This window comes from Colius striatus, chromosome 2, assembly GCF_028858725.1.
Source record: "Colius striatus isolate bColStr4 chromosome 2, bColStr4.1.hap1, whole genome shotgun sequence".
NCBI lineage: Eukaryota > Metazoa > Chordata > Aves > Coliiformes > Coliidae > Colius > Colius striatus.
The window spans coordinates 52,722,461-52,743,301 of record NC_084760.1 but is presented as its reverse complement, the minus strand read 5'-3'; the positions used below and the strand labels follow the sequence as shown (position 1 = coordinate 52,743,301).

Sequence of the window (20,841 nt, the reverse complement as noted above, 5' to 3'; positions counted from 1 at the left end):
ACCCAGATCATCATTCTATTAAAAGACTCACCCCAACCTTCAGAGTAATTTTCCTGAGGGGAAGTTTTAAGAACAACAACAAAAGATTGACTCATGCTGGGGCAATATTAATACTGTCGGAATGGCAATTTGCATATTGCTGTGTCTACCACCTTGGGAAATGTTTTCTGATTCAGAAACATGCTCCCATCACCATTAGAAGATGTATTTTTTCAGATAAAGCAAGATAAACAAGGCCCAATATCCTTTTCTTCTGAAAATCTTCTTGCCTGCCTTTAAATGTGAGTTGCAAGACTGTAGCAGGACTGGGAACATCTGGTTTCATTCTGAATGAATATGCAAAAAGTAATCAGCGAAGCTTATTTCCATTTAAATGACAACTGATGGTAATTTACTTTGGCATAGAGTCACCCCTTGGGAAAGACTCTGGACTGTCTTGGTTGCTGCTGTCTGCTTTGCCATCCATTTGCAGGTCATACCTGCTGAGATGGAAACCTGAACTTATGTGGTACTGAGGTTGTGTCTACACTGCATATTCAGCCCATTTACACTGTTAAACCCCAGCCAATAGGACTGGCTTCTCATTTGGGAAGCCTAAGGTTGAGACAAGCTAAGAGGTGAGGGTGAATTCACTCTTTGACAGTTACTCACCTATATTCAGCCACACCTACACTAAGGCCAGTTTTCACCAGCTCATAACCCTGAGGCCAACACCCTGCGATGCTTCTCTTCCTGTTGAGTGCTCTATAGCAAGTGAGGACCTGTGACTGACTCACCTGAGGACACCTGCAACCTACTTGACTGGGCAAGAAAGCAACTCCAAGTGCCCAGAGGCCATGCCAGACAAAGATGTGCTAGGTTTAACTGTGTGCACAGATCCCCACCAGCCCCTTATTCTGCCTTCCTGTCTTTCTCCTAAGAGCCTTTTACTTATTTGCATACAAACCTAGTTAGATTAGCTATTAGGATTACTGGTATTTTTTGTGCCGTTGAACTGCACAATAGAAGAAAAACATTCCGTGATGCTGTTACTGCTTTTGCCTGTACCTGCTCCTGCCCCTTCCTACTGGTGGGCAGCGCTTGTGGGCTCCCACCACTCCCAATGTGCTGGTGGGCCTATGTGTTTAGCGCACTGAAGCCCTAGCTACTGGCTCAGGGGGATATTGTAAAGCAAGTATGTTTTGTCATCCACAACTATCATACTGGTATGTCTCTCTGCAATTTAGAATAATGTCATTTCAGACCCTGAGGATGTTAATATAAAGCCAAGTTATGTTCCAGTCCAGTGTGTAAGGACAGTTTGGTTCTAGATGGCATTTTGAGCTCCCTTAAGTAACACAAACTCTCTTTTCTAGAAGTGGACTTGGGGCAGGAAAGAACATAATTTTGCAATCAAGACAAAGGGAATTGCATTAGTAAAATCCTTCTGTTGACTTCTGCCAATTGTAAGCTGTAGATTCCCTCTGTGGACGTGGTCTCCATGAAGAAAGGAAGTACTTACAAGCTTGCTGGGGGTAAAACTTAATACCCTATGGGCACCTCTGTCCTGGTTCTGTCTGGGACAGTGTTAATTTTCTTCCTAGTAGCTCCTACAGGTCTATATTTTGAGTTTATGCTGAAGAAAATGTTGGTAACACAGGGATGTTTTGGTTATTGTTGAGCAGCCCTTGCATAGCATCAAGGACGTTTCTACTTCTCACCTTGCACTGGTAGTGAGTGGAATAGGAGGGCTGAGGGAGGTCAGTGTGTGCACAAGAATCTGGAAGGGAATATGGCCAGGACAGCTGACACCAACTAACCACAGGGCTATTCCATACCATAGGACATCATGCCCAGTATAGAAACATGGGGGGGGTGGCCAGGAGGGGTGGATCACTGCTCGGGCATCAGTCAGTGGAGGGTCAGCAATTACAATTATATTTTATTCTTCTTACTATTATTATATTTTAGTTTAGTTTAGTTATAATACTTGTTCTTATCTTAACCCACAAGTTTTGATTTTCTTTTCTGATTAACCTCCCTATCCTATGGAAAGTATACGGATGGGGAATGAGTGAGTGATTGTGTGGGGCTTCGTTGCCAGCTCAGCTTGAACTATGACAACCCAGAATTCCCACGTATAGATCAACCAACTTTGCAGGGTGGTTTCCAGGATTCATGCAGATACTACTGTGTGCTTTGCCACACCTGAATTACTTCAGTGCCCTTTCTGTGAAATCCATCTGCTAGATGTGCACCAGTGCTTGCCAGTCTCCTGTTTGGCTGGATGACTGCAGGGAAGCAATAACAAACAAATTATTTCCTTGATAGGCTGAAAGAAAAGATTAAAGTTGGACAAAGTGACCAGAGATTTTGGCTGTCTCCATTTTGGTCTATCCAATCTGATTTTTTTCAGAAAGAATCTGAAAATCAGCTCTTTTTCCTGTCCTTGCACCAATCTGCATTCTTTGCAGCATCTTATGGTTGGTGAGACAAAGGGTGAACTAATCAAAATAAAAATTCAGTTTTGAAAACAGAATGATTTCTAATTTTACATAGGCAGTGATGCATCTTTCTTATGCTTACCAATCTCAGCATGTATGAGCTTGTGTAACTGTACTAAGAGCTAAATAACAGTACTACTAAAAGCTGTCAGTTCTCGGAAAGAACATCATAGATAAAGCTGAGTGAAAAATAGAGATACCAACCTGTGAAAAAAAAACCAAAAAACTACTTCATAATGATTCGTAAGTGCTACTTATCCAAGCACTAACAATTCCTCTTCTCAGGATGGATTTCTGTTCCTTCACATATTTATAAAGCCTGATAAGCCAAGGTACAAGATAGTGTACCTTCAGATTGCCTCCAGTATATAAGAACCACAGACTCCTTAGAGAAGTTTAAATCTGCCTAACTGCTTAATTTTGCCAAGCATCAGGCTATGTGAAGACAAGACTGAAGGTTTATCTGCTTGTGAGAAAATCAGTAACAAGTTAGCAATCTTCAGGAAGTTTTGATTACTGTGCTACAGGAACTGAAAATTACACCTCACTACAGATTTAGTAATTTGTTTTTAAATCTGTCAAAGCACCTTCCCAGGAACAGTCTGACTAATGAATAGGGCATTTCGAGTTAAAACACTGATATGATGAAATACAAGCAAGGCCTTTTTTCCTTGGAAAAGGAAAACTAGTTTTTTGGAAATGATTAATCTGCAAGTTCATTTTTAAATGTAGTTGATCTGCAGATTTGGTGAAGCTTTTCCCATAATTTTATTTAATTGTATTTATAATTTAAAGAACTTCTACTTTAGAAAAGTAAGAGAGACATAAATAGAGAATTTAATTTCTTCCTTGCACATATTTTATACATTTTTTTTTTACATTGCGATCTTGGAGAGGTACAAAATGGCAAGAAAAGAAATAAATTCCCTCCCTAGAACAGTTTTATTCTGGACCTCATTAGTTTTGTAATAAGCTCCAGAGCTTTATAAACAAGGAACTCCCAGTATCCAGACAAATGTCCCCAAATAACCCTATCAATAATAATACCATAGTCATGCTAGAGATCCCTGTACAATTATGGAGAGAGATAGGCTTTTCCAGAAAGCATTTTAGATTCAAGGAAGTTAGGAGAGGCACGGTAACTGAGAAAAAACCTGACATAATCATTTCATGAATATGCATTTGAGTGCAAGCAACTGCCTATAACCTTTCTTACTAGAGTGCAGTTCAGTGCTGTACAAAGATTTGAAGAGTGGATGGAAGCAGAAGATGAAAGAAAGCACAGAGGATGAGATGAGGGCCACCAGTCAGTTATAACCTAGCCTGTCACTCATGAAAGATGTCTCAATTTTCACGATTAAAATAAAATTGAGACACACAAAGCATTTTCTTTGCACTGTGCAGACTGTAATCTTGCTGTTTATCCTAACCCTCTAAGTCTCTCTAGTAATACCTACTGAAATAAGGCACATTGCAATTTGTTCTTGTACCATAAACTTCCCTACTGAAAAGTGATACTGCAGCGTAGTGGGGAAAAACTTCCATCATTTCTTTGCCTCAGACGTAAAAAAAAAAAACCACCAAAGAAAGAACAAAAGTTCTTTAATTCTCAGTTACAGAAAGACTAAGGTTGTTTTTTCTCTTCATGCTAATACTTCAGGCACAAAATATATATGTAAAATAGAATATACTGACTGTTGTTTTTATTGTTGATTCTGAACAAATGTATATCCATAAAGCTATATATGGATCCCACTGCAAGGGGCTTTTGTTCCGTATTTCTTCAGTTCCCTAAAATACTTTCTTTCAAAGGGCTAAATAATTACAAAGGAGTCATGATCATGCACAGTTATTGCACATACTCATTTGCCTGGAATACACAATAGACATTTTCATTAACTTTTATATGAAAGCTATTTATACAGTCAAGCTGAGTCATGACTTGTAAGACAGCACCATTCTTTTTTCCTACCTCAAAATCTTAATTTAATTTTATTGATTAATACTATCTGAAGTTTCATCTTTCCAAATATTGGCTGCCTCTGAAAGGAGCAGTTTTACATCAGCCTTTAAAGACCAACTTAAGATTCAAGATTCCACAGGTTCAAGATCCACCCAACCTTCTGCCTGTTAATAACCATGTAAGCATTCCATAGCTGCAGAGAGCAGTTATTCCAGCCTTGCTCAGACTGTCGTTCTGATTCAGTAATTGAAAAAGAAGAATCCCATTGCCAACCTATAAGTTTCCTTAGGGCAGTGCTGCTGTGGAGCCCAGTAAACTCAGCAAGCAGCAGCCAGAGTGCTTCTTGAGAGTGTGGGGGCATAGCAACTGGAGCCCAGGCACATCCCTGCTGCTGTGTGGAGGTGAAATAACTCAAATACACTTTTTTTTTCCTGTCTGAAATCGGGAAATTTATTAGAAAAAGAAAAAAAAAAGGAAGAAAGAAAAGAGAACTCGAAAATCGCTTACTCTTTCAGTGCTTCACAGGAATTCTGCTGTTTAGAAGCACGCTCATTCTCAGTATTTCTAAAGAAAACTGGATGTCTTAAAATAATATTTTTTCTGGAAATCTCTGTTCATGTCTCATTAGTGAACCCCAATGGGGATTTTGCAATTTTTTTGCAGTAAGGAGGACCTTTAAATGTTTTTACTATATTCTCTACTGCATTTCATATTATTACTACCCCTTCTAGAAAAAAAAAGTGATCAACCCTTAAAAAAAGTGGGGTTGTGCCATGAGCAATGTGCACATTAGGGTCCACCATAGAAAGGCTTTAACATGAACTGCTAAAGAAAGACAATTGTTTGGAGTTGTACTGGTGAGTAATCAGGTGTGTCTGCAAGTTACCGCTAAATGGGTCAAAGAGGAGAATGTGGCAGATGAGGTGCAGAATGGGAGGACAGCGCATGTGCGTGTGACAGAAAGCTGAGAGGTGATGGCAAGTCCAGCCATGAGGCCCGGGGAAAATTTCATGGCCTTGTGGACCACAGTCATGGATGAATTCAAAGGAAGGACAAATAACATGACAGGTGTGACAGGCTTAGAACAACTGGTAGAGACTTCAGATGCTCTTTAAGGTCTGCGATGGGGCCAGGCACATCAGGAATATGAGAGTGAAAATAGAATATGAATCCCTGTTCCTATTAGATCTGTTGGAGAACATGTAGAACTTCATATTTAACAAACAAAATGAAAAACATTAGGAAATTTATGTTCTAATAAAGAGGAAAATTTTTTATGTGTGAAATAGTCACTGTAAATCTCAGAACAACGTAACCAGGCTGGAGATTACAAGGGAAAATGGAAACTATTCCTTTCTGGCAAAGTACATTTAGTTATTTTTGATGGGAAGACTAACATGACAGATTTGTAGTAATGAGGGTTTTTCCTAAGTAAAAAAAGAAATGACCTCTGTGACATTTCCTATAATACTTCTCTAGATTATTATCTGTGCATTTCACGTGGTTTGCAAAACCACTTGGTCTCTGGACAAAAATCTGCTTTTCTTTGTTTCTCAGAACCAAAAGCATTGAGCCAGATCTCCATATGCAGGAATTTCACAGATAAAATCTCTTGCTACTATTACTCCAGAAAAAAACTAATCATCTTGGAGAGCTCAGCCTTAATCTGGCTGTATCTCAGAGACACCTGGGATCTGTGGACAGTATTAAGATATAAAGTAGCTTCACAGCAGATAAGAATTAGTTTACAACAAATGTGTTTACTAATGAAAAGTCTTGGGGATGATAACTCTACCTATAAAAAAACATGCAACATATATACTGAAGTTTAAGACATCTGGAGTCCTACATGAATAATAAAGAACAAAGAAAGCGAGGAAGAAGATGGTACATCATTTTTACCTTTTCCTGGGTTTTCAGCTTGCAAGAAGTAACTCCCAAACATTAGCTGCAGAGGACTTGCTACTCATCTAAACAATGCAGTGTCCCACAATCACTTGCCAGCCAAAAAAAGTCCAGTTTTGTGTTTTCTGACCTTTTGTCTCCCTGTATCGGTGGCAGAGGCAGAGCTGCTCCTGAACTACGTAACTCTCTGCCCACATGAGACTTCCTCCAAGAACAATAAATCCACACCTGCTATTTGTTGTAGCTCTCCTCTGACACTTACTGCTTTGTAGTTCTCCCAGGTGCTTCATAAACGTTAGGTAAGCCTCAGTATTTAGCAACTGGGAAACCGAGACAGAGATTCACTGCCGTAACAGAATGAACCTGATCTCAGCCCAGGCTTTAGTCATGATTCCTCTTGTGTTTCTCTTGTGTTCTCATTTCTAGTGTTCTAATTGTGTTCTAATTTCTAGTGCTTCCTAACCAGCTCCTTTCACTACTTGCTTCCAGGAGCAGATCTAATGCCTGCAGTACAAAAATCAACATGTGCTTTCTGCAAAAAACAATTCTACAGACTAAGCTCAGTAAAAGCTTGATATTTTTGAGGAACACACAAGAGAATTCTAAAGCTCCTTAATGAAAACCAGCACCTAGAGATTAATGGAAACTATGCTGAAAGGAAGCTTTCTGCAGTGGTTGCCAGCCTTTGTTCTGCCAGGAATGTACCATACACAGCTCCCTATTTTTGGTCTACTACAAACTGTCTCAGTCCTGATTTCCAAATTAATGACAAATCAAACCACAAGGTAACTCTTTATGAGGTTCTCTGTCTAATCATCTACTTCATTTTGAATCCTACAGACAAAAAAAAAATCACATGGAGAACAAATGTGAATAAAACCTCCAACTTCTATCACTTATTGCTTAGACATATGTGATATATGTCAAAGAACTTTTTTTTCCCTGCAGATTCCTACTGCTAAGTCCCCCATGACATAGGTAATCTTTCCTTCTTCCAGAAATCGCCTGTGGATTTTGTCAGCTATTTAAGAACTATAATGTGAAGCTGTTTCTCACAGGTTTGCACTTAATCGTTGTGGAGTGGTAAAGTTAATGATCTTGTATTGATTGATCCCACAGGCAGCCAGACCTTGGCTGCTGCAGGCAAAGGAGTAGACCCACACAGACCACAGCTTTCCACTCAGCAGGTAGTTTGGTTCTATTCAGTTGCTAAAATACTGGTGTTTAGAGACCTTTGAGATGCCCTAAGGTTCCCTGGCACCTTAGTCCCAGCTGGTAAGGCATGGCTCTTCCATAGGTTCTGTGCCACTTCTGCAAGACCTGTGTTCCTTGGGGCTTTCAATCAGCACTGGAGGCCTAAAATTAGAAAAGAGTGCACCACGGCTGGGATTCAGATGCAGATGCAGAAACATAACATAAAGACTGTAAAATAGGCAGCAGAGCCACTACAGATTGCAGCACTGACTCCATTGGGCCAATGTATTCTGTACAGTGTAGACACTGCGTTTAGGCAGCTGTACAGCCCTCCAGGGACCATGCTGGCTAGCTCTTCATTGTCTACAATGGCAGTTGGCTGAGCAATGCCAAATGATAGACAGCCAGAGTAGTTTCTATACACTGTGGATTCTGTATCTATTCTTGGTACTTATTTTTTCCAAAATAGACCTCTCATTTTTGACATATGTCATCACCCTTACTATGTAGTTGTGTGTCAATTTTTGTTTAAGGGAGAGGCTCACAATTCAATGGAAAAAAAATAGCTTCTGAAAACGATCCATTTCTCTGATAACAGGTTTGGCAAAGAGAGAAGCCAGGTTTTGAACTTAACTACCAAGCATGTAACATCCTACTTATAAACAGCTTAGAGTCTCGTAATGATCGGCATGAATTGACAAGCTTTCCAGCGGGGCCTTTATTATTCCATGGAGAAAATAAAATGTATATGTTTAATCATCTTATATTAAGAATGAATGAAACAGATCAAAAGGAAATGTGTATTCTCTTAATGCCAAAACAACTGCTGACTTGTACAACATGGTTTGTTTCCCTGGTGTTGCTTTCAGTCTTTTGATATTTCCAATTTATTTCTTTCCTGCCATCATAGGCAGACACTCTCATGTGTGCTGGGAAACTGAATGAAGGTGAAAATAAGTATTTCACATAATAAGAAGTAATGTTAAAACAAACCCCACTTCTACTCTAGAACTCTGGATATTGACTTATCTGCATAAACAATTGCTAAACATTCTTCAGATGTTATGTTATACGGTCTGAGCTCTCATGTATCCAGTGTAGAGGAACCACAAACTATGTGATCATTAAGACAACGTCTTAATGTTCTCTTTGACAAATTTGGTAAGCTTACGTGTCCCTCAGATGCAATTGCTTAGGAAACCCTTTCAAACTCTCAGCATTCCTGTGGTGGTATCAACATGAGAAATGAAGGTTTTATTTCAGCACAGGTGCTACTAGTGCTGCAATGAGAGTTAGGTGTTGCACGTCTTGCTCACGTATGTAACACATGCATTTGCTTTTACCTTCCACACAGAATTGGGTCTTCAAATTCAGTGTGAAATCCATAAATCCCACATCTTTCACAGCATCACACGCTTATAGTATTATCACACTATAAATATGATCTACATTGACTGCTGACTGCTTTGCTTCTAAATCTGCCGTAGCCTTTGGCTGTCTTTTCTCTGAGACTATTGAGGAAAAAACCATCTCCTTTTAATAATCTTTTCATGTGTTGGAGAAGAACTCCCTTAAGCCAGACAAGTCTGTTTGCTGAACATAGTTTTGTCTGAAATACAAACTGGTCATTTAGGTATTTTGGCTTTGGTTTTGAAAACACAGACTAGGATATGGCAATTCATGTTCTGTGGGGACTCACTATAGAGAGAGGATGAAATTCACAGGCCCTTAGCAACTCATTCTGCTGTAAAAACAAGCTACATTTTTTGGATGAATTTGGCTTCCCAAGTGTGGCAGCTTTCCCAAGTATCGCAGGTACAATCCAGATCAAATTGTATCATGGTTCCATTCACTGCTAATATCTTAAAATAAAATAAAATAAAATAAAATAGCAACACCAGAAGGTGATTCCAGAACTATGATTGAGGATTTTCTATAGATCTTGACTTTTAATGACCTCCTAGTCACATAGTGTTTTTGTTTCAATGCAATTTTATATAGCTACTACAGTTAACTCATTGGGTCTGTAGTTTATATAGTTACTAAGTGTTATTAGAACAACTGTTACTTGCAGATCCTGTTGTCCCTTTTTGACAACTGTATTTAAAGCATCATTGTGACTTAAAGAGTTTGCAATCTATTAACAGAAATAGGATATTTGATAAACAGCTTCTAAGTACACAGGCCTGGAAAACATAAAGAAATTCACCATATTAAGAAGGTGTTTAACATGTTTTTCTGAAGAAAGTTTCCTCCATGAAAATTAATTATCAATATGACCTGATTACCAATAAGCAACTTTAAGAAATCATCAGTATGGAACTGTCTTCCAAACCAAACAACTACTAGAGCTTACTGCTTTCAATAATTTGAAAAATTTCAGTATAGAACACATCAAGTTTATAGGTTCAGTTTCTTGAACTTATAAAAGATATATCATTGAACCATAAAAAGTATATCCAGCAGAATTAATTGCAATTGTGTTATCTTAATTTACTTGTTATGATAAATCTGTGGAAAGGGCTAAAAGAATTTTCACAATCAAGACCCTCATGGAATCCTTATGGAAACTTAGCTTACAATTCTTCAGTTCTTCTGGATTAGAACACTAGAAATCCTAGTTAAACAGGCAGATCTGCCAGAGATATGATTATGGGTAAGTCATCCAATCTCTTTGTTCCTTGGCTCTAACAAAAAAGTCAGTGCTTTTATTTTGCTACCATTTGTTTATGTGGTGTGCTTGTGGACTCCTTGTAGACAGAGACTGACTCTTACCATGTGCCTGCACAATACCTTAAAGAATTGGAGTTTTATCTAGGCCTTGAATCTAACATAATATAATCAATAATCAGGATTTTTAGTACTGTTAGTTACTGCAACTGCTTTTGAAAATGAAAATACACTACTCACACACAAAGAACTTACGTTTTGGAGTACTTGGAAATTAGTCTAAACATGTTTTCCAGTTTTAACAAAAGGATTATTGTTGGTGTCATGCTTTTGAAAGCAGCAGCTTTAGCCTTCTTTGAACTAGCTTTCTGTAATATTCTTATCAGCTTTGTGCCAAACATGGCATTTAATATCAAAGGTAATTAGCTGAAGCAACTCCTGTTGCATTTTTTTTCCACTGTTTTGATTTTTGGATGAAGAACTTTTTATTCCCTTTATCCTCTGAGGTACTTTGAACACTATGCAAACATATAACTTGGCTCAACACATTTACTTAATTTTTTTCTTTCAAAGAAGGATAGGCATTGGAGAATGCATCCACAGTTCAGCATTCGTCTTGATACCAGAAACAAAGAGGTGCCATACTTCAAAGACTATTTAAATTATTTCTTTTTTCTTCTTCCTTTAAAAAAAAAATAGCCAAAAACAAAGGGCTGTTTATGAACAGCAGTGAAAATAATGAGATGTAGCTTCCTATGAAGTTGTGTCTTTCAGCTGGATTCACTGAATGTCTAATTTGTTTCAAAGTCTCCTGGATGCTTTTCTAGCAGCTGGGTCACTTTTGGCCATGCTGTCATGGGCGGATATTGTGATGTCTAATCAGCAGTAAGTTTACACTGCAGTCTTTCTCTGAGTTAGCAGTGACAGACTGCATTCTTCCTGTCCAACCTGTAGAAGCTGTAGTATCTTTGAGAATATTAGGGCACACTCAAATGTGGTTAAAACTGCAATATTTACAAAAGTTTGCAGTAGGCATATGCCATGTGATTGCATAAGCCTCGATGTTTAGGAAAATAGACTAAAGGTTAAAGAATTAGCTTGTGTCCTGGCAGCTTTTCTGGCTAATACAGTTGTGGCATAGCCAAAGGAGCAAAAGAAGCAGCACCCAAATCAATTTCCCATGGCCAGCTTGGTTGATAACCAAGTACCTGCCATGCCAGTTTAGGAGGGGTCATCACCTCAAATCTCAGTGCTTGGCCCATGCTCCAGGTTTAGAGTGAATTGCCATAGTCAGGCAGCACTGTGCCCTCTTGGTAGAAACAGAAACTAAGCTTGGCCAGTCAACCTCTACATTATGATGTGCTGTAAAATGCCCAAGTGAAACCCATCACTGGTGACAAAGTGTATAATCAAAGAGTATGTATAAACAATGCAATGACAATCTAGCCTCACAACACTTCTGAAGCAAATACCAGTAAAGCCCGTTCCAAAAAAATCCAGAAGAAAGCAAAACTGCTCCATTCCTCTTCCTAGGAGAGAGGAATAGCTTCCCTGCTCAGACTACCATGAAGGATGTAAGGCAAAGTTGTTCTTTGGCTACCACTCAGTCTAACTACTACAGAGTAGCAACCTGAGGAAATGACACCAGTCTAACCATATCACCGTATGAGTAGATACATGTACCATGAGTGCAAACTGCAGAGTTGCCCATTGCATTGTTTTATAAAAGGGTTATAAATGATACAATGACAATTAGTAATAAAACATGCTTCCTCAGTTTCTAATTGGTTATTTCTGCAATGGAACCAAAATGTACAGAACATTTGTTTCTATGAGGCAACGATCATCAAATATGGCAGCCAAGGACTTTGAAAACTATTAGAAGAAAGGAAGCTTTTACATCAACATTTTTGCTTTCATTTTTGAAAATGTATTATGTCTGCCTGTGACTTTAACAATCTATCCTGCAAAAGGAGCTGGCCCAACTTTATTTTGCTTTTTACATCTGTTTTAAATGCTTTCTCGTAGACTATCACACTGAGCATATAAAAAACAAAGTCTTTGTCAACAAAGACTATGTTTATCAAACACTAAATAAAATCTGTTAGAAAAGAGGTTTAACTACAGCCTCCCATCTAACCTATTCTATGGCTTAAATACAAATATTGATGACACGATAGGAAATGTCATCTTTATTCTCAAATGATTCCCAAACTGTTGATTTCAAACTAAAGACAACTACTATCTAGCAAACTTTAAAAAGATTAATTGGTAAATCCCTTTGATTACAAGGTAACATAAGTTGCTTTTTAAAATATTTGTCTACAGCATATAAATAATATCAGTAAACCAGAAGTCCCTGTTTATACTGTCAGAAAAAAAAATCTGTTGCATGGCTCATATGTGTGCAAATGCAGTACAAGAGGTAGAATAGTTTTAGACTAAGATCATTTAAACAAAGGGTGGGAGGTGAAACAGCCAGGCATACAGTCTGACATTGTAAATTTTTGGAAATACCCTCTGTGCTTCTTCAGTGGATGAGTATCTGTATGAAAACAAACCCTGTTACATGAGATTAAATTTGCTTGTTTGTGTGTCCCACTGTCAGCCTTCCTGGCCTAACCTAGCCTGCTTTTCAGAAAGTGGAATCAGGCATTGACCATGCTGTCAAAGAGGGTGGCAACTGAAGAAACCAGCTTTATAAGGCACTTTCCTAATCCTTATGGCTTTTCAGTAAAAAACAAAAAAGTCAGGTTCTATTACTGAATATGGAGATCTTTCTAAATTATTATCTATATCAATTAGTTACTCAAAAAGAAATCATTTACTTCAAAAAAAATCCCCCCTGTCTCCAGAAATGGTGGATAAAATGAAAATGTCCAGCTGGGCTGGGAGAAGGCAATTATTTCTCATTGATAGCTTGGGTATAAAGCCAGATACTTTATCTCTTTGAACAGCAGACCTCCTGCTGCCAACTACATACAGAACCTGTTTCTGTTATTAAAGAGTGAGGAGACTCTTGACCTTAACATCAATATCTCATGAGGTACAAGATCTAGTTTTGAAAACTAGAAGAAAAAATATGATTATTTATTAGTTACAGCTTTTTCCCCTATTAGTTACAACCCACAGAAAATACATAAAAATCATTGCCAGTACACGACAAAGAATTGCTAAACAAGATTTCCTTGAAAAGAATTCCATTGCTTTCACAGACTATATGGCACTATGGGATGTTATAATAATATAAAAGCAGTCATTTTAGAAGATATAGGGGAACTAGTTATGGACTTTTTCTCCTTGAATAATGCAGCCCACAGCCAGTGCAACATTTAAATGACAGTCTGCAACAAGCTGTCAACAAATATGCATTATTATAGAAAGACCTGAAGTTACAGAATATTTTGGGAGGCTTACATGAAGAGGCACGATCTCTGGAAAAATGGCAGCAAGCACAGCTGCATTAAATAAAGAAACACCAATAGTCACTGAGAGATTATATGACACAGATGTCCCTTGCTGATGGCAGTGTTATTTCACTTATGTCTTCTGAGAAGTGTGAGAAAAGGCCTTTTGCTTCCCTGACTGAGCACTCCACCGAATAACAAGTTTCTGCATGAAAACACCAATAGTTATGCTGCTGTATCTGTGATGAGCTAAAGACTAAATCTAAGACTATTTTCAAATCTAGATTTATGACGGAGCCCTGGCACATGCTGCCCAGGGGGATTGTGGAGTCTCCTTCCTTGGGGGCCTTCAAGACCTGCCTGGACATGTTCCTGTGTGACCTGATCTAGGTGGACCTGCTTCTGCAGGGGCGTTGGACTAGATTATCTCTAAAGGTCTCTTCCTACCCTACCATTCTATGATCTGAGTTTGCATTTAAATACTAAGATCTGATAATCTAAAGCAAGATAAGATTCGTAAAAATACATTATTGGAACAACTAACATAGTCAAAAGGAGAAGATAAGTTCTCCCGAGTTTTACCCTCAAAGACTTATGTAAAAAAAAAAATCTTATCAAGGCAGCTTTCACTGTTGAGGTAGCAACTAAGATACCTATTAGATAGCAACTATAGCAACTAACCTATATTGTAGACTCAGTTCAATGTGTTTTGGTTGAAAACTTAATCAGAAATTTCTAGAGATTTCATTTATGTTCTTCAAATGAGTGAATAAAGCAAGACAATTTAAATGATCTATTCCGTAATGGTGCAAAAATGTCCATTTCAAAATTTCCACATTTTTAATAGATATTCTCCAGTTTTACTAAAAGTCTTACAAAATGTACTGGGTTGTACTTTGGTATTTTTTTGGTGGGAAAGACAGAAGTCTCAAATAAAAGAATGATTTAAATAGAACTTATATGGCTTACACATTTAACTTCCAGGAAAAATGAAGGCACTCCCTTCCTGATCCCACTCCTCAGGCCTAAAAGGCTTTAGAATGAAAGTGCACAAAAACAGTTATATAGGCTCAACCCTGAATCTGCACTCATTTCTATATCTCATTTCCAGCAAAAGTCAAGCCCAGATGTTGCAGAGAGCAGAAGAGAAGTTAAATAGCAGACATGTGATCACCTCTTTCTTCTGAAGTCTTGCAGTCTCTAATAATAAAAGACAGTCTTCAGCCTAGAAGTATGTTATGTTATATTCCATTTCCTTATTTTCTTTTCTAATTGGTCTTTTCAGTTTGTCCTGGTTTGACATGACAGCCTTTTCTGGTAAGGGGGAAGGGGCTGTAAAATGGCTCCTGTAAGAAGTTGCTTAAAACTCCCCCCAGATCTGAGTCAGACTCACTTCTGGGGCTGAGCCAATTAGACACCTCCATGATCACTTTTTAAGAAGAAGCTGGAAGAGGAGGCTTCTTCTTGGGTTTTTGGGGGGTTTTTGTTCTATCCCCCCTTCTTTTCCGGCTGGTGGTGGTGCTAGTAGTGGGAAGACAGAGAGAAACAACCATGCAGACTCCAAGGTCAATGACAGAAGAGAGGAGGGGGTGTGCTGGAGCAGAGACTCCCCTGCGTTCTACAGACAGGACTGGTGAAGCTGAGATTTGTTTGCATTTCATTAAAGAACCCACATCAGGGGAAGTGACTAATTTCATTAAAGACCCTGCATCAGGGGCAGTGATTCTCTTCATTAAAGATCCTGAGCCAGGGGCAGTGACTATGGCCAGAGGAGGCCGTGTCCTATGTGAGGGACCCCATATTCACAGAAGCTGTAACTGTGGGGAAGAACTCACAACAAAGGAGCTCATCAAAATTATGCCTAGAAAAGGCCACGTCCTGAGGGAGGGTCCCTGTATCTGCAGAAGCTGCAATTATGGGGAAGAACCCACACCAGAGATATTCACTAAGGACTGCGTCCCGTGTGAGGAGGGAAGCCATAGCTGCCAGGAAGAACCCACACCTGAGAAGTTCATTAAGGACTGTGTCCTGTGGGAGGGACCCTGTATTGGAGCAGGGGAAGAATGCAAGGAGTCATCCCCATCTGAGAAGACAGAAGCTGCAGAGCCCATCTGTGAGAGAATGACCACAACCCTCATTCCCTGCCCCGCTGAGTCACTGATGGGGGAGGAGGTAGAGATATCGGGAGCAGTGAGCTGAACTGGGAATAAAGGAGAGATAGAGGAGGGAGATCTTAAAGTGCTGGTTGTAATTTTCTCAACCATCCTACTCCCTTTTTGCTTTTATTTTGTTCTTGTAGGTAGTAGAATAAACTTTCCTACCTTCCTCTCTAAGTCGAGTACTGGAGTCTAGAACTCTAATTGGCAGTGAGCCCTCCCTGCCCTTGTCTCAATCCAAAACAACCTTTCTTATTTTTTTACTCCCATTTTGCTGGGGCCTCTGCCATCCTAAAGAGGGTGGGGGATGAATAGGGGGGCACCAAGAGAGAGAATGTTGTGGTGCTTCTGTGCTAGTTGGGCCAAACCATGACACAGTTTACAACATTTCCCTGAGAACTGTAAAAAACTGGAGGACTGAGAGAGTTTCCTAAATTGGGGGCTATATCAGACAGCTGAGGCACCATAAGCTGGACAAATTCAAGTGCAAGAGTAAGGCACTGGAAGTGCAATGGAAAGTGGGCTTTGAAAACCTGAGACTCTCTGTGGGAGGAGAGTGGGTTTGTTTTTCTGGACATTGGATAAGGGTACATTATCTCACAGAAATATGGCATTCAGTGCTGCTCCATATATAAGATTGTTTTCAGCCTGTACATATATGCACGCATATATATAAAGATACACATACACTTTTAAATATGCATTGTACATTCAGACACTAAATAATCAGCAACACATTTTCAGTTCATTAAAAAAAAAAAAATACTAACTGTCCCTGAACTGCAAGTAAGATACAGAAGTTTTATTAGCCAGGTTTGATGGGGCTTTGTGAGCAACCTGGTCTAGTAGAAGGCGGCCCTCCCAATGGCAGAAGGTTGTCCCTTGGGGACTGGACAAGATTATGTTCCAATCAAAACCATTCTGTGATTCTATTTAGGACCAAGTGAGAATTCCTTGTGCATATTAAATTACAGAAGGCTTTCAGGGAATTTAGCATTACCTTTAGCACTTTTATTTTAATTTTGCATTCTAAAAAATGTATTCAGCAATGATCAGAACTGTCAGTCAGGTTAGTGATTTGACAGACACTAAGAATGATGTTATAAAGGGAAAGTCCAATGTTACAGAACTCTTGGTGTACTGCAGATTATCAAAATGAGTCACAGCTGTATTTGCTATTGGTATTCCTTCAAGTCCTTCATGGACAGGTATATTATTTTTAGCTGGATGTAGCTGTTGAAAGCAAACAAAATTCTATATTCTCAATTTCTCAGTTCTCATTTCAGACTTGATCCTTAGATCCCAATAGCTCAAGATGCTATTAGTACTTTCAAGAACCATTTAAAAAATCTGCCTATGTAAAAGAAAATGTGACCTTGTGAATAACAAGTAAACTATAGGGTATTCTTATGGAAGTAAAGTTTTTTCTTTTTGTATAGCACTCTTCTCATAAACTATGTGCTCTGATACAAAAGCTACAACTAACTAGAAAAACTGTTTTGCCAGGTCAAAATAAATGTAGCTGTTCCAAAGCCTGGAAGGATATCTATAAACTGTTCCTCTATTTAACAGAATGGTACTTAGAAAGAAAATTATGCAAATTAAATAATTAGTGATTGTGCTTTTCAGTGCTCCCATTCGATAAAAAGCAGTCACACAAATACCTTATGATTTCAGATAGTGTTTTGGTTGGTTTATATGCTGCATGCCTTGAAATGAAGCAGTGATGCATTTTTAATTGCAGAATGAAAATAATTTTTCATGGTTTCTAAATGAATTAGTTCTACAATTACTTGTCTACTGAAAAACATTTCTGCAGAACAGCTATCTGATATCACATTTCTAGACAACGCCTTTGTCATCTTGTCTTCTTTCTCATCCTTCGGTGACATGGCAATGGAACAGGCTGCCCAGATGGGTTGTGGAGTCTTTTTCTCTGGAGACATTCAAAACCCACCTGGACGAGTTCCTGTGTGACCTACTCTAGGTGCTCCTGCTCTGGCAGAGGGGGTTGGACTAGATGATCTCTCGAGATCCCTTCCAACCCTTAAGATTCTGTGATTCAAAGGTTTAATGAACACAATTGCCTTGTTTTGGGTTTGCATGGACAGGTTTTGGTAGCAGAGAGGCTACAGGGTGGTTTCTGTGAGGAGTTGCTAGAAGCCTTCCCTGAATCTGACAGAGCCAATGCCAGCCAGCTCTAAGATGGATGTGCCACTGGCCAAGGCCAAAAAGTACTAGAAACTCCACTGTATGCTGGTTTAAAAATGAATTTGTGGTGACCGTGTGAAAATATCAGTGCCTACCCTGAAGCTGTATGTGTGTTGAGAGGAACACAGAGAGTAGCAAAAGACACATTATAAAAATATACTATTAATATGTCAGGTGTTTTTGCATATAATTGTTCCCATTTTGACAGTTTAAACTTCATACACAGTCTTAAACAAGCTTTTCACTACTTCAAAACGTGCCTCTAAAAATCTGTCCTGTATGTATAAGTCTTTGCTTTGAATGTTCTGGTTGGTCTTTCAGAAGAAACCAGTTATTGTCAATCAAATACAAATGTACTAAAAAAAAAATCCACTCATAGTTTGTCAGTTTTGGCAAATTATTTATCTGATGATTGCTATAGTTCCGCTTCTGTCCCTTATCTATTTAGATAGTGAGGTCTTCAGAACATTTTATTCTGCATTAACAAGGTATACACTTGACTAATCAACCCTCACTTGAGCCTCTTTGCTATGACAAAATATAAAGTGAACAAAAACCAGTAAGTCAGAAAGAGGACTCTGGGGAATGCTCTTCCTGTTTGAACACGAGAAAGAAACAGTTCCATGAAAATTGGTGCTTACAATCTAATAAGGTGATTAGGCTATTGCTATACAACATTTCTCAACAGAGACGGTAATTTCAAGTCTTCTCCCTCCCTCTGTTCTGCCCTTGTTTGCACAAAAAGAACCATTGTCAAAATATCTTGGAGCTTTTTGGCTGTCTAATAAATTTATTGAAACTGGCCAACAGGTTCAAAAGTTGCTGGCTGGATTACTGACACAGGGACACAGCAGGACTTCCTTAGGAAGTCAGGCTAATCAGATTGTTTAAAAAATATCCAAAGTGAATTGCATTTTCTTTTCAATTTTCATTATATAAACCTAAATAAAATGCTTGCAGAACAGAGCCTTTTTCACTATTTATGTTCCCGGCCCCCCTTTCCTGATTTCATATAGTTTAAATTTCACTTTTGAGCTTATTTTTTCTCAAGTGGTCAACTTGCAGTTTCCTATTTGAACTAATCCTTTAAAATCACTTTTAAGATATTTCTTACTTATTTTTCTATATAAATATGTGAAACATTAAAATGCATTTTCAGTATATATTTCCGCTGCTCATTTCAGTTATACTCTAAAATCTCCACAGGCAAAATTTCTTTTGGGCTGAACAGCTGACTTTCCTGTCATAAAATGCTAAAATGCAGGTCAATATATGCTGACGTGCTATTTTGGATGTAAGATTAATTTTCAGGGCATACTTAATCATAAAGGCATTTACCAAACTATGGTAAATAACTGTCTTCAGCCATGTTACTATTGTTATTTGTAGTTCAATGAACACTGCTGTTATAAACCTCTTTTGTTACAACCTTAATTCCTAATGGACAACATTGCCAAACATTTCAGATTGTTTTAATTAAATTAAGTCAGCACAGGGGCACTTCCTTTTCACCTACTCTGCCATTATTTAGCCAAAGTACACACATTTAATACTGTCAGATTTTCATAATAAATCATTTCTTGCAATTTTATTTTGTACTAGTCATTGAATTTCCTTTAAATTCTTGAAATATTTCTGCTATGTTTTTTACGAGAACTAAATTTCATTCTGTGTATGAACTTGTTAGCACAATAAGCAAAAGGATTTTTACATTTACAATGCAATATCTGAGGCCCAAGGCCATTTTTCATTACTGTTGCAGTTCTGCCTTTTCATTGTCCTTAGCCCTGAAATTCTTGATTTTTCAGTGCTCCTCACTCCTAAGAGAATTTTCTACTAATATCTCTGGAACAGTTTTGTGTGGAGCTCATTTTTCCCCCCAGTGCTAAATCTTCAAAGTAAGTTGTCCAGCTGTCCTCCACTTATTTTTATTTCTCTTTTATTTTAAGTCATGACTGCAACTTACCAAGAGTTCGGAAAGGCCTTTGGTTTGGGGTATGGGAGAAGAAACCAGGTTTCAAAGCATTTGTGATCACAATGTCAAAATACTCTTCAAAATCATTCCTAGAAAGTAAAGGAAATGGAATGAATTAAAGTAATGAATTAGCTAGGATGCCACTAAATACGCTTTAAGACTTAAGAAGGCACTTTCTTCTGTCAATATTTCTTTCCAATGATTGTTCAATGTCACTGTTGCCCTCTTTCCTGAGGCTATCAAAAGTCAGAAGATAGCTGGTTGAGAACCTACAGTGTTGTACCTGTACCTTCAGCATCACTATTATTGGTAAAGAGATGTTCCTTGGCCCATAGAGTTTTCAAATTGCAGAATCACATCTTACAGATGATGTATTTTAATTTCAGATGACAACATATTCATAGACAAGTATAGAAAGGTGTTAATGAGGGATTTTCTTTATAATGCAGAATATATTAAGTCAAGTGATGGGGTAAGAAGTAACTGAAGACTGAAGACACGTAAACACAGGTGCTTACATTGTTCGTATCCATACTGTAGGGGTATGCTCAGGCCTAAGTGGTATCTAAGATGACACTGTAGTCAACAGGTATCTATTTAATGCAGTTAAAGAAGTGTAATGGGTGGTTCCACATACCCTAAAGCTGAAATGACATTATGTTAGGTGAACTCTCTTCAGGCTCCATTGGTTGCTCTGACTGAATCCCTGCTTTAACAGAAAAGCTAGAATGTGGCTCACAAATAAAACACCTATCGAGTCTTAATATGCCAGCCAAATCCCACCATTAAATTAATTTATTTAAAAGATCTTTAGAATCATAGAGTGGTAGGGGTTCAAAAGGACCTCTAAAGATCAAGTCCAACCCCCCTGCTAAAG

General features: G+C 38.4%; 1 protein-coding gene across 1 annotated transcript in view; it reads right to left on the bottom strand.

The window, feature by feature from the left end:
* The window catches only part of NT5DC1 (5'-nucleotidase domain containing 1), a 139,916-nt gene that overhangs the window by 25,566 nt on the left and 93,509 nt on the right, over nucleotides 1-20,841 (bottom strand). The window contains exon 8 of the mRNA XM_061990125.1: nucleotides 19,956-20,053. Coding sequence (XP_061846109.1) covers nucleotides 19,956-20,053 — 98 coding nt within the window. The remainder of the gene's footprint in view (nucleotides 1-19,955; nucleotides 20,054-20,841) is intronic.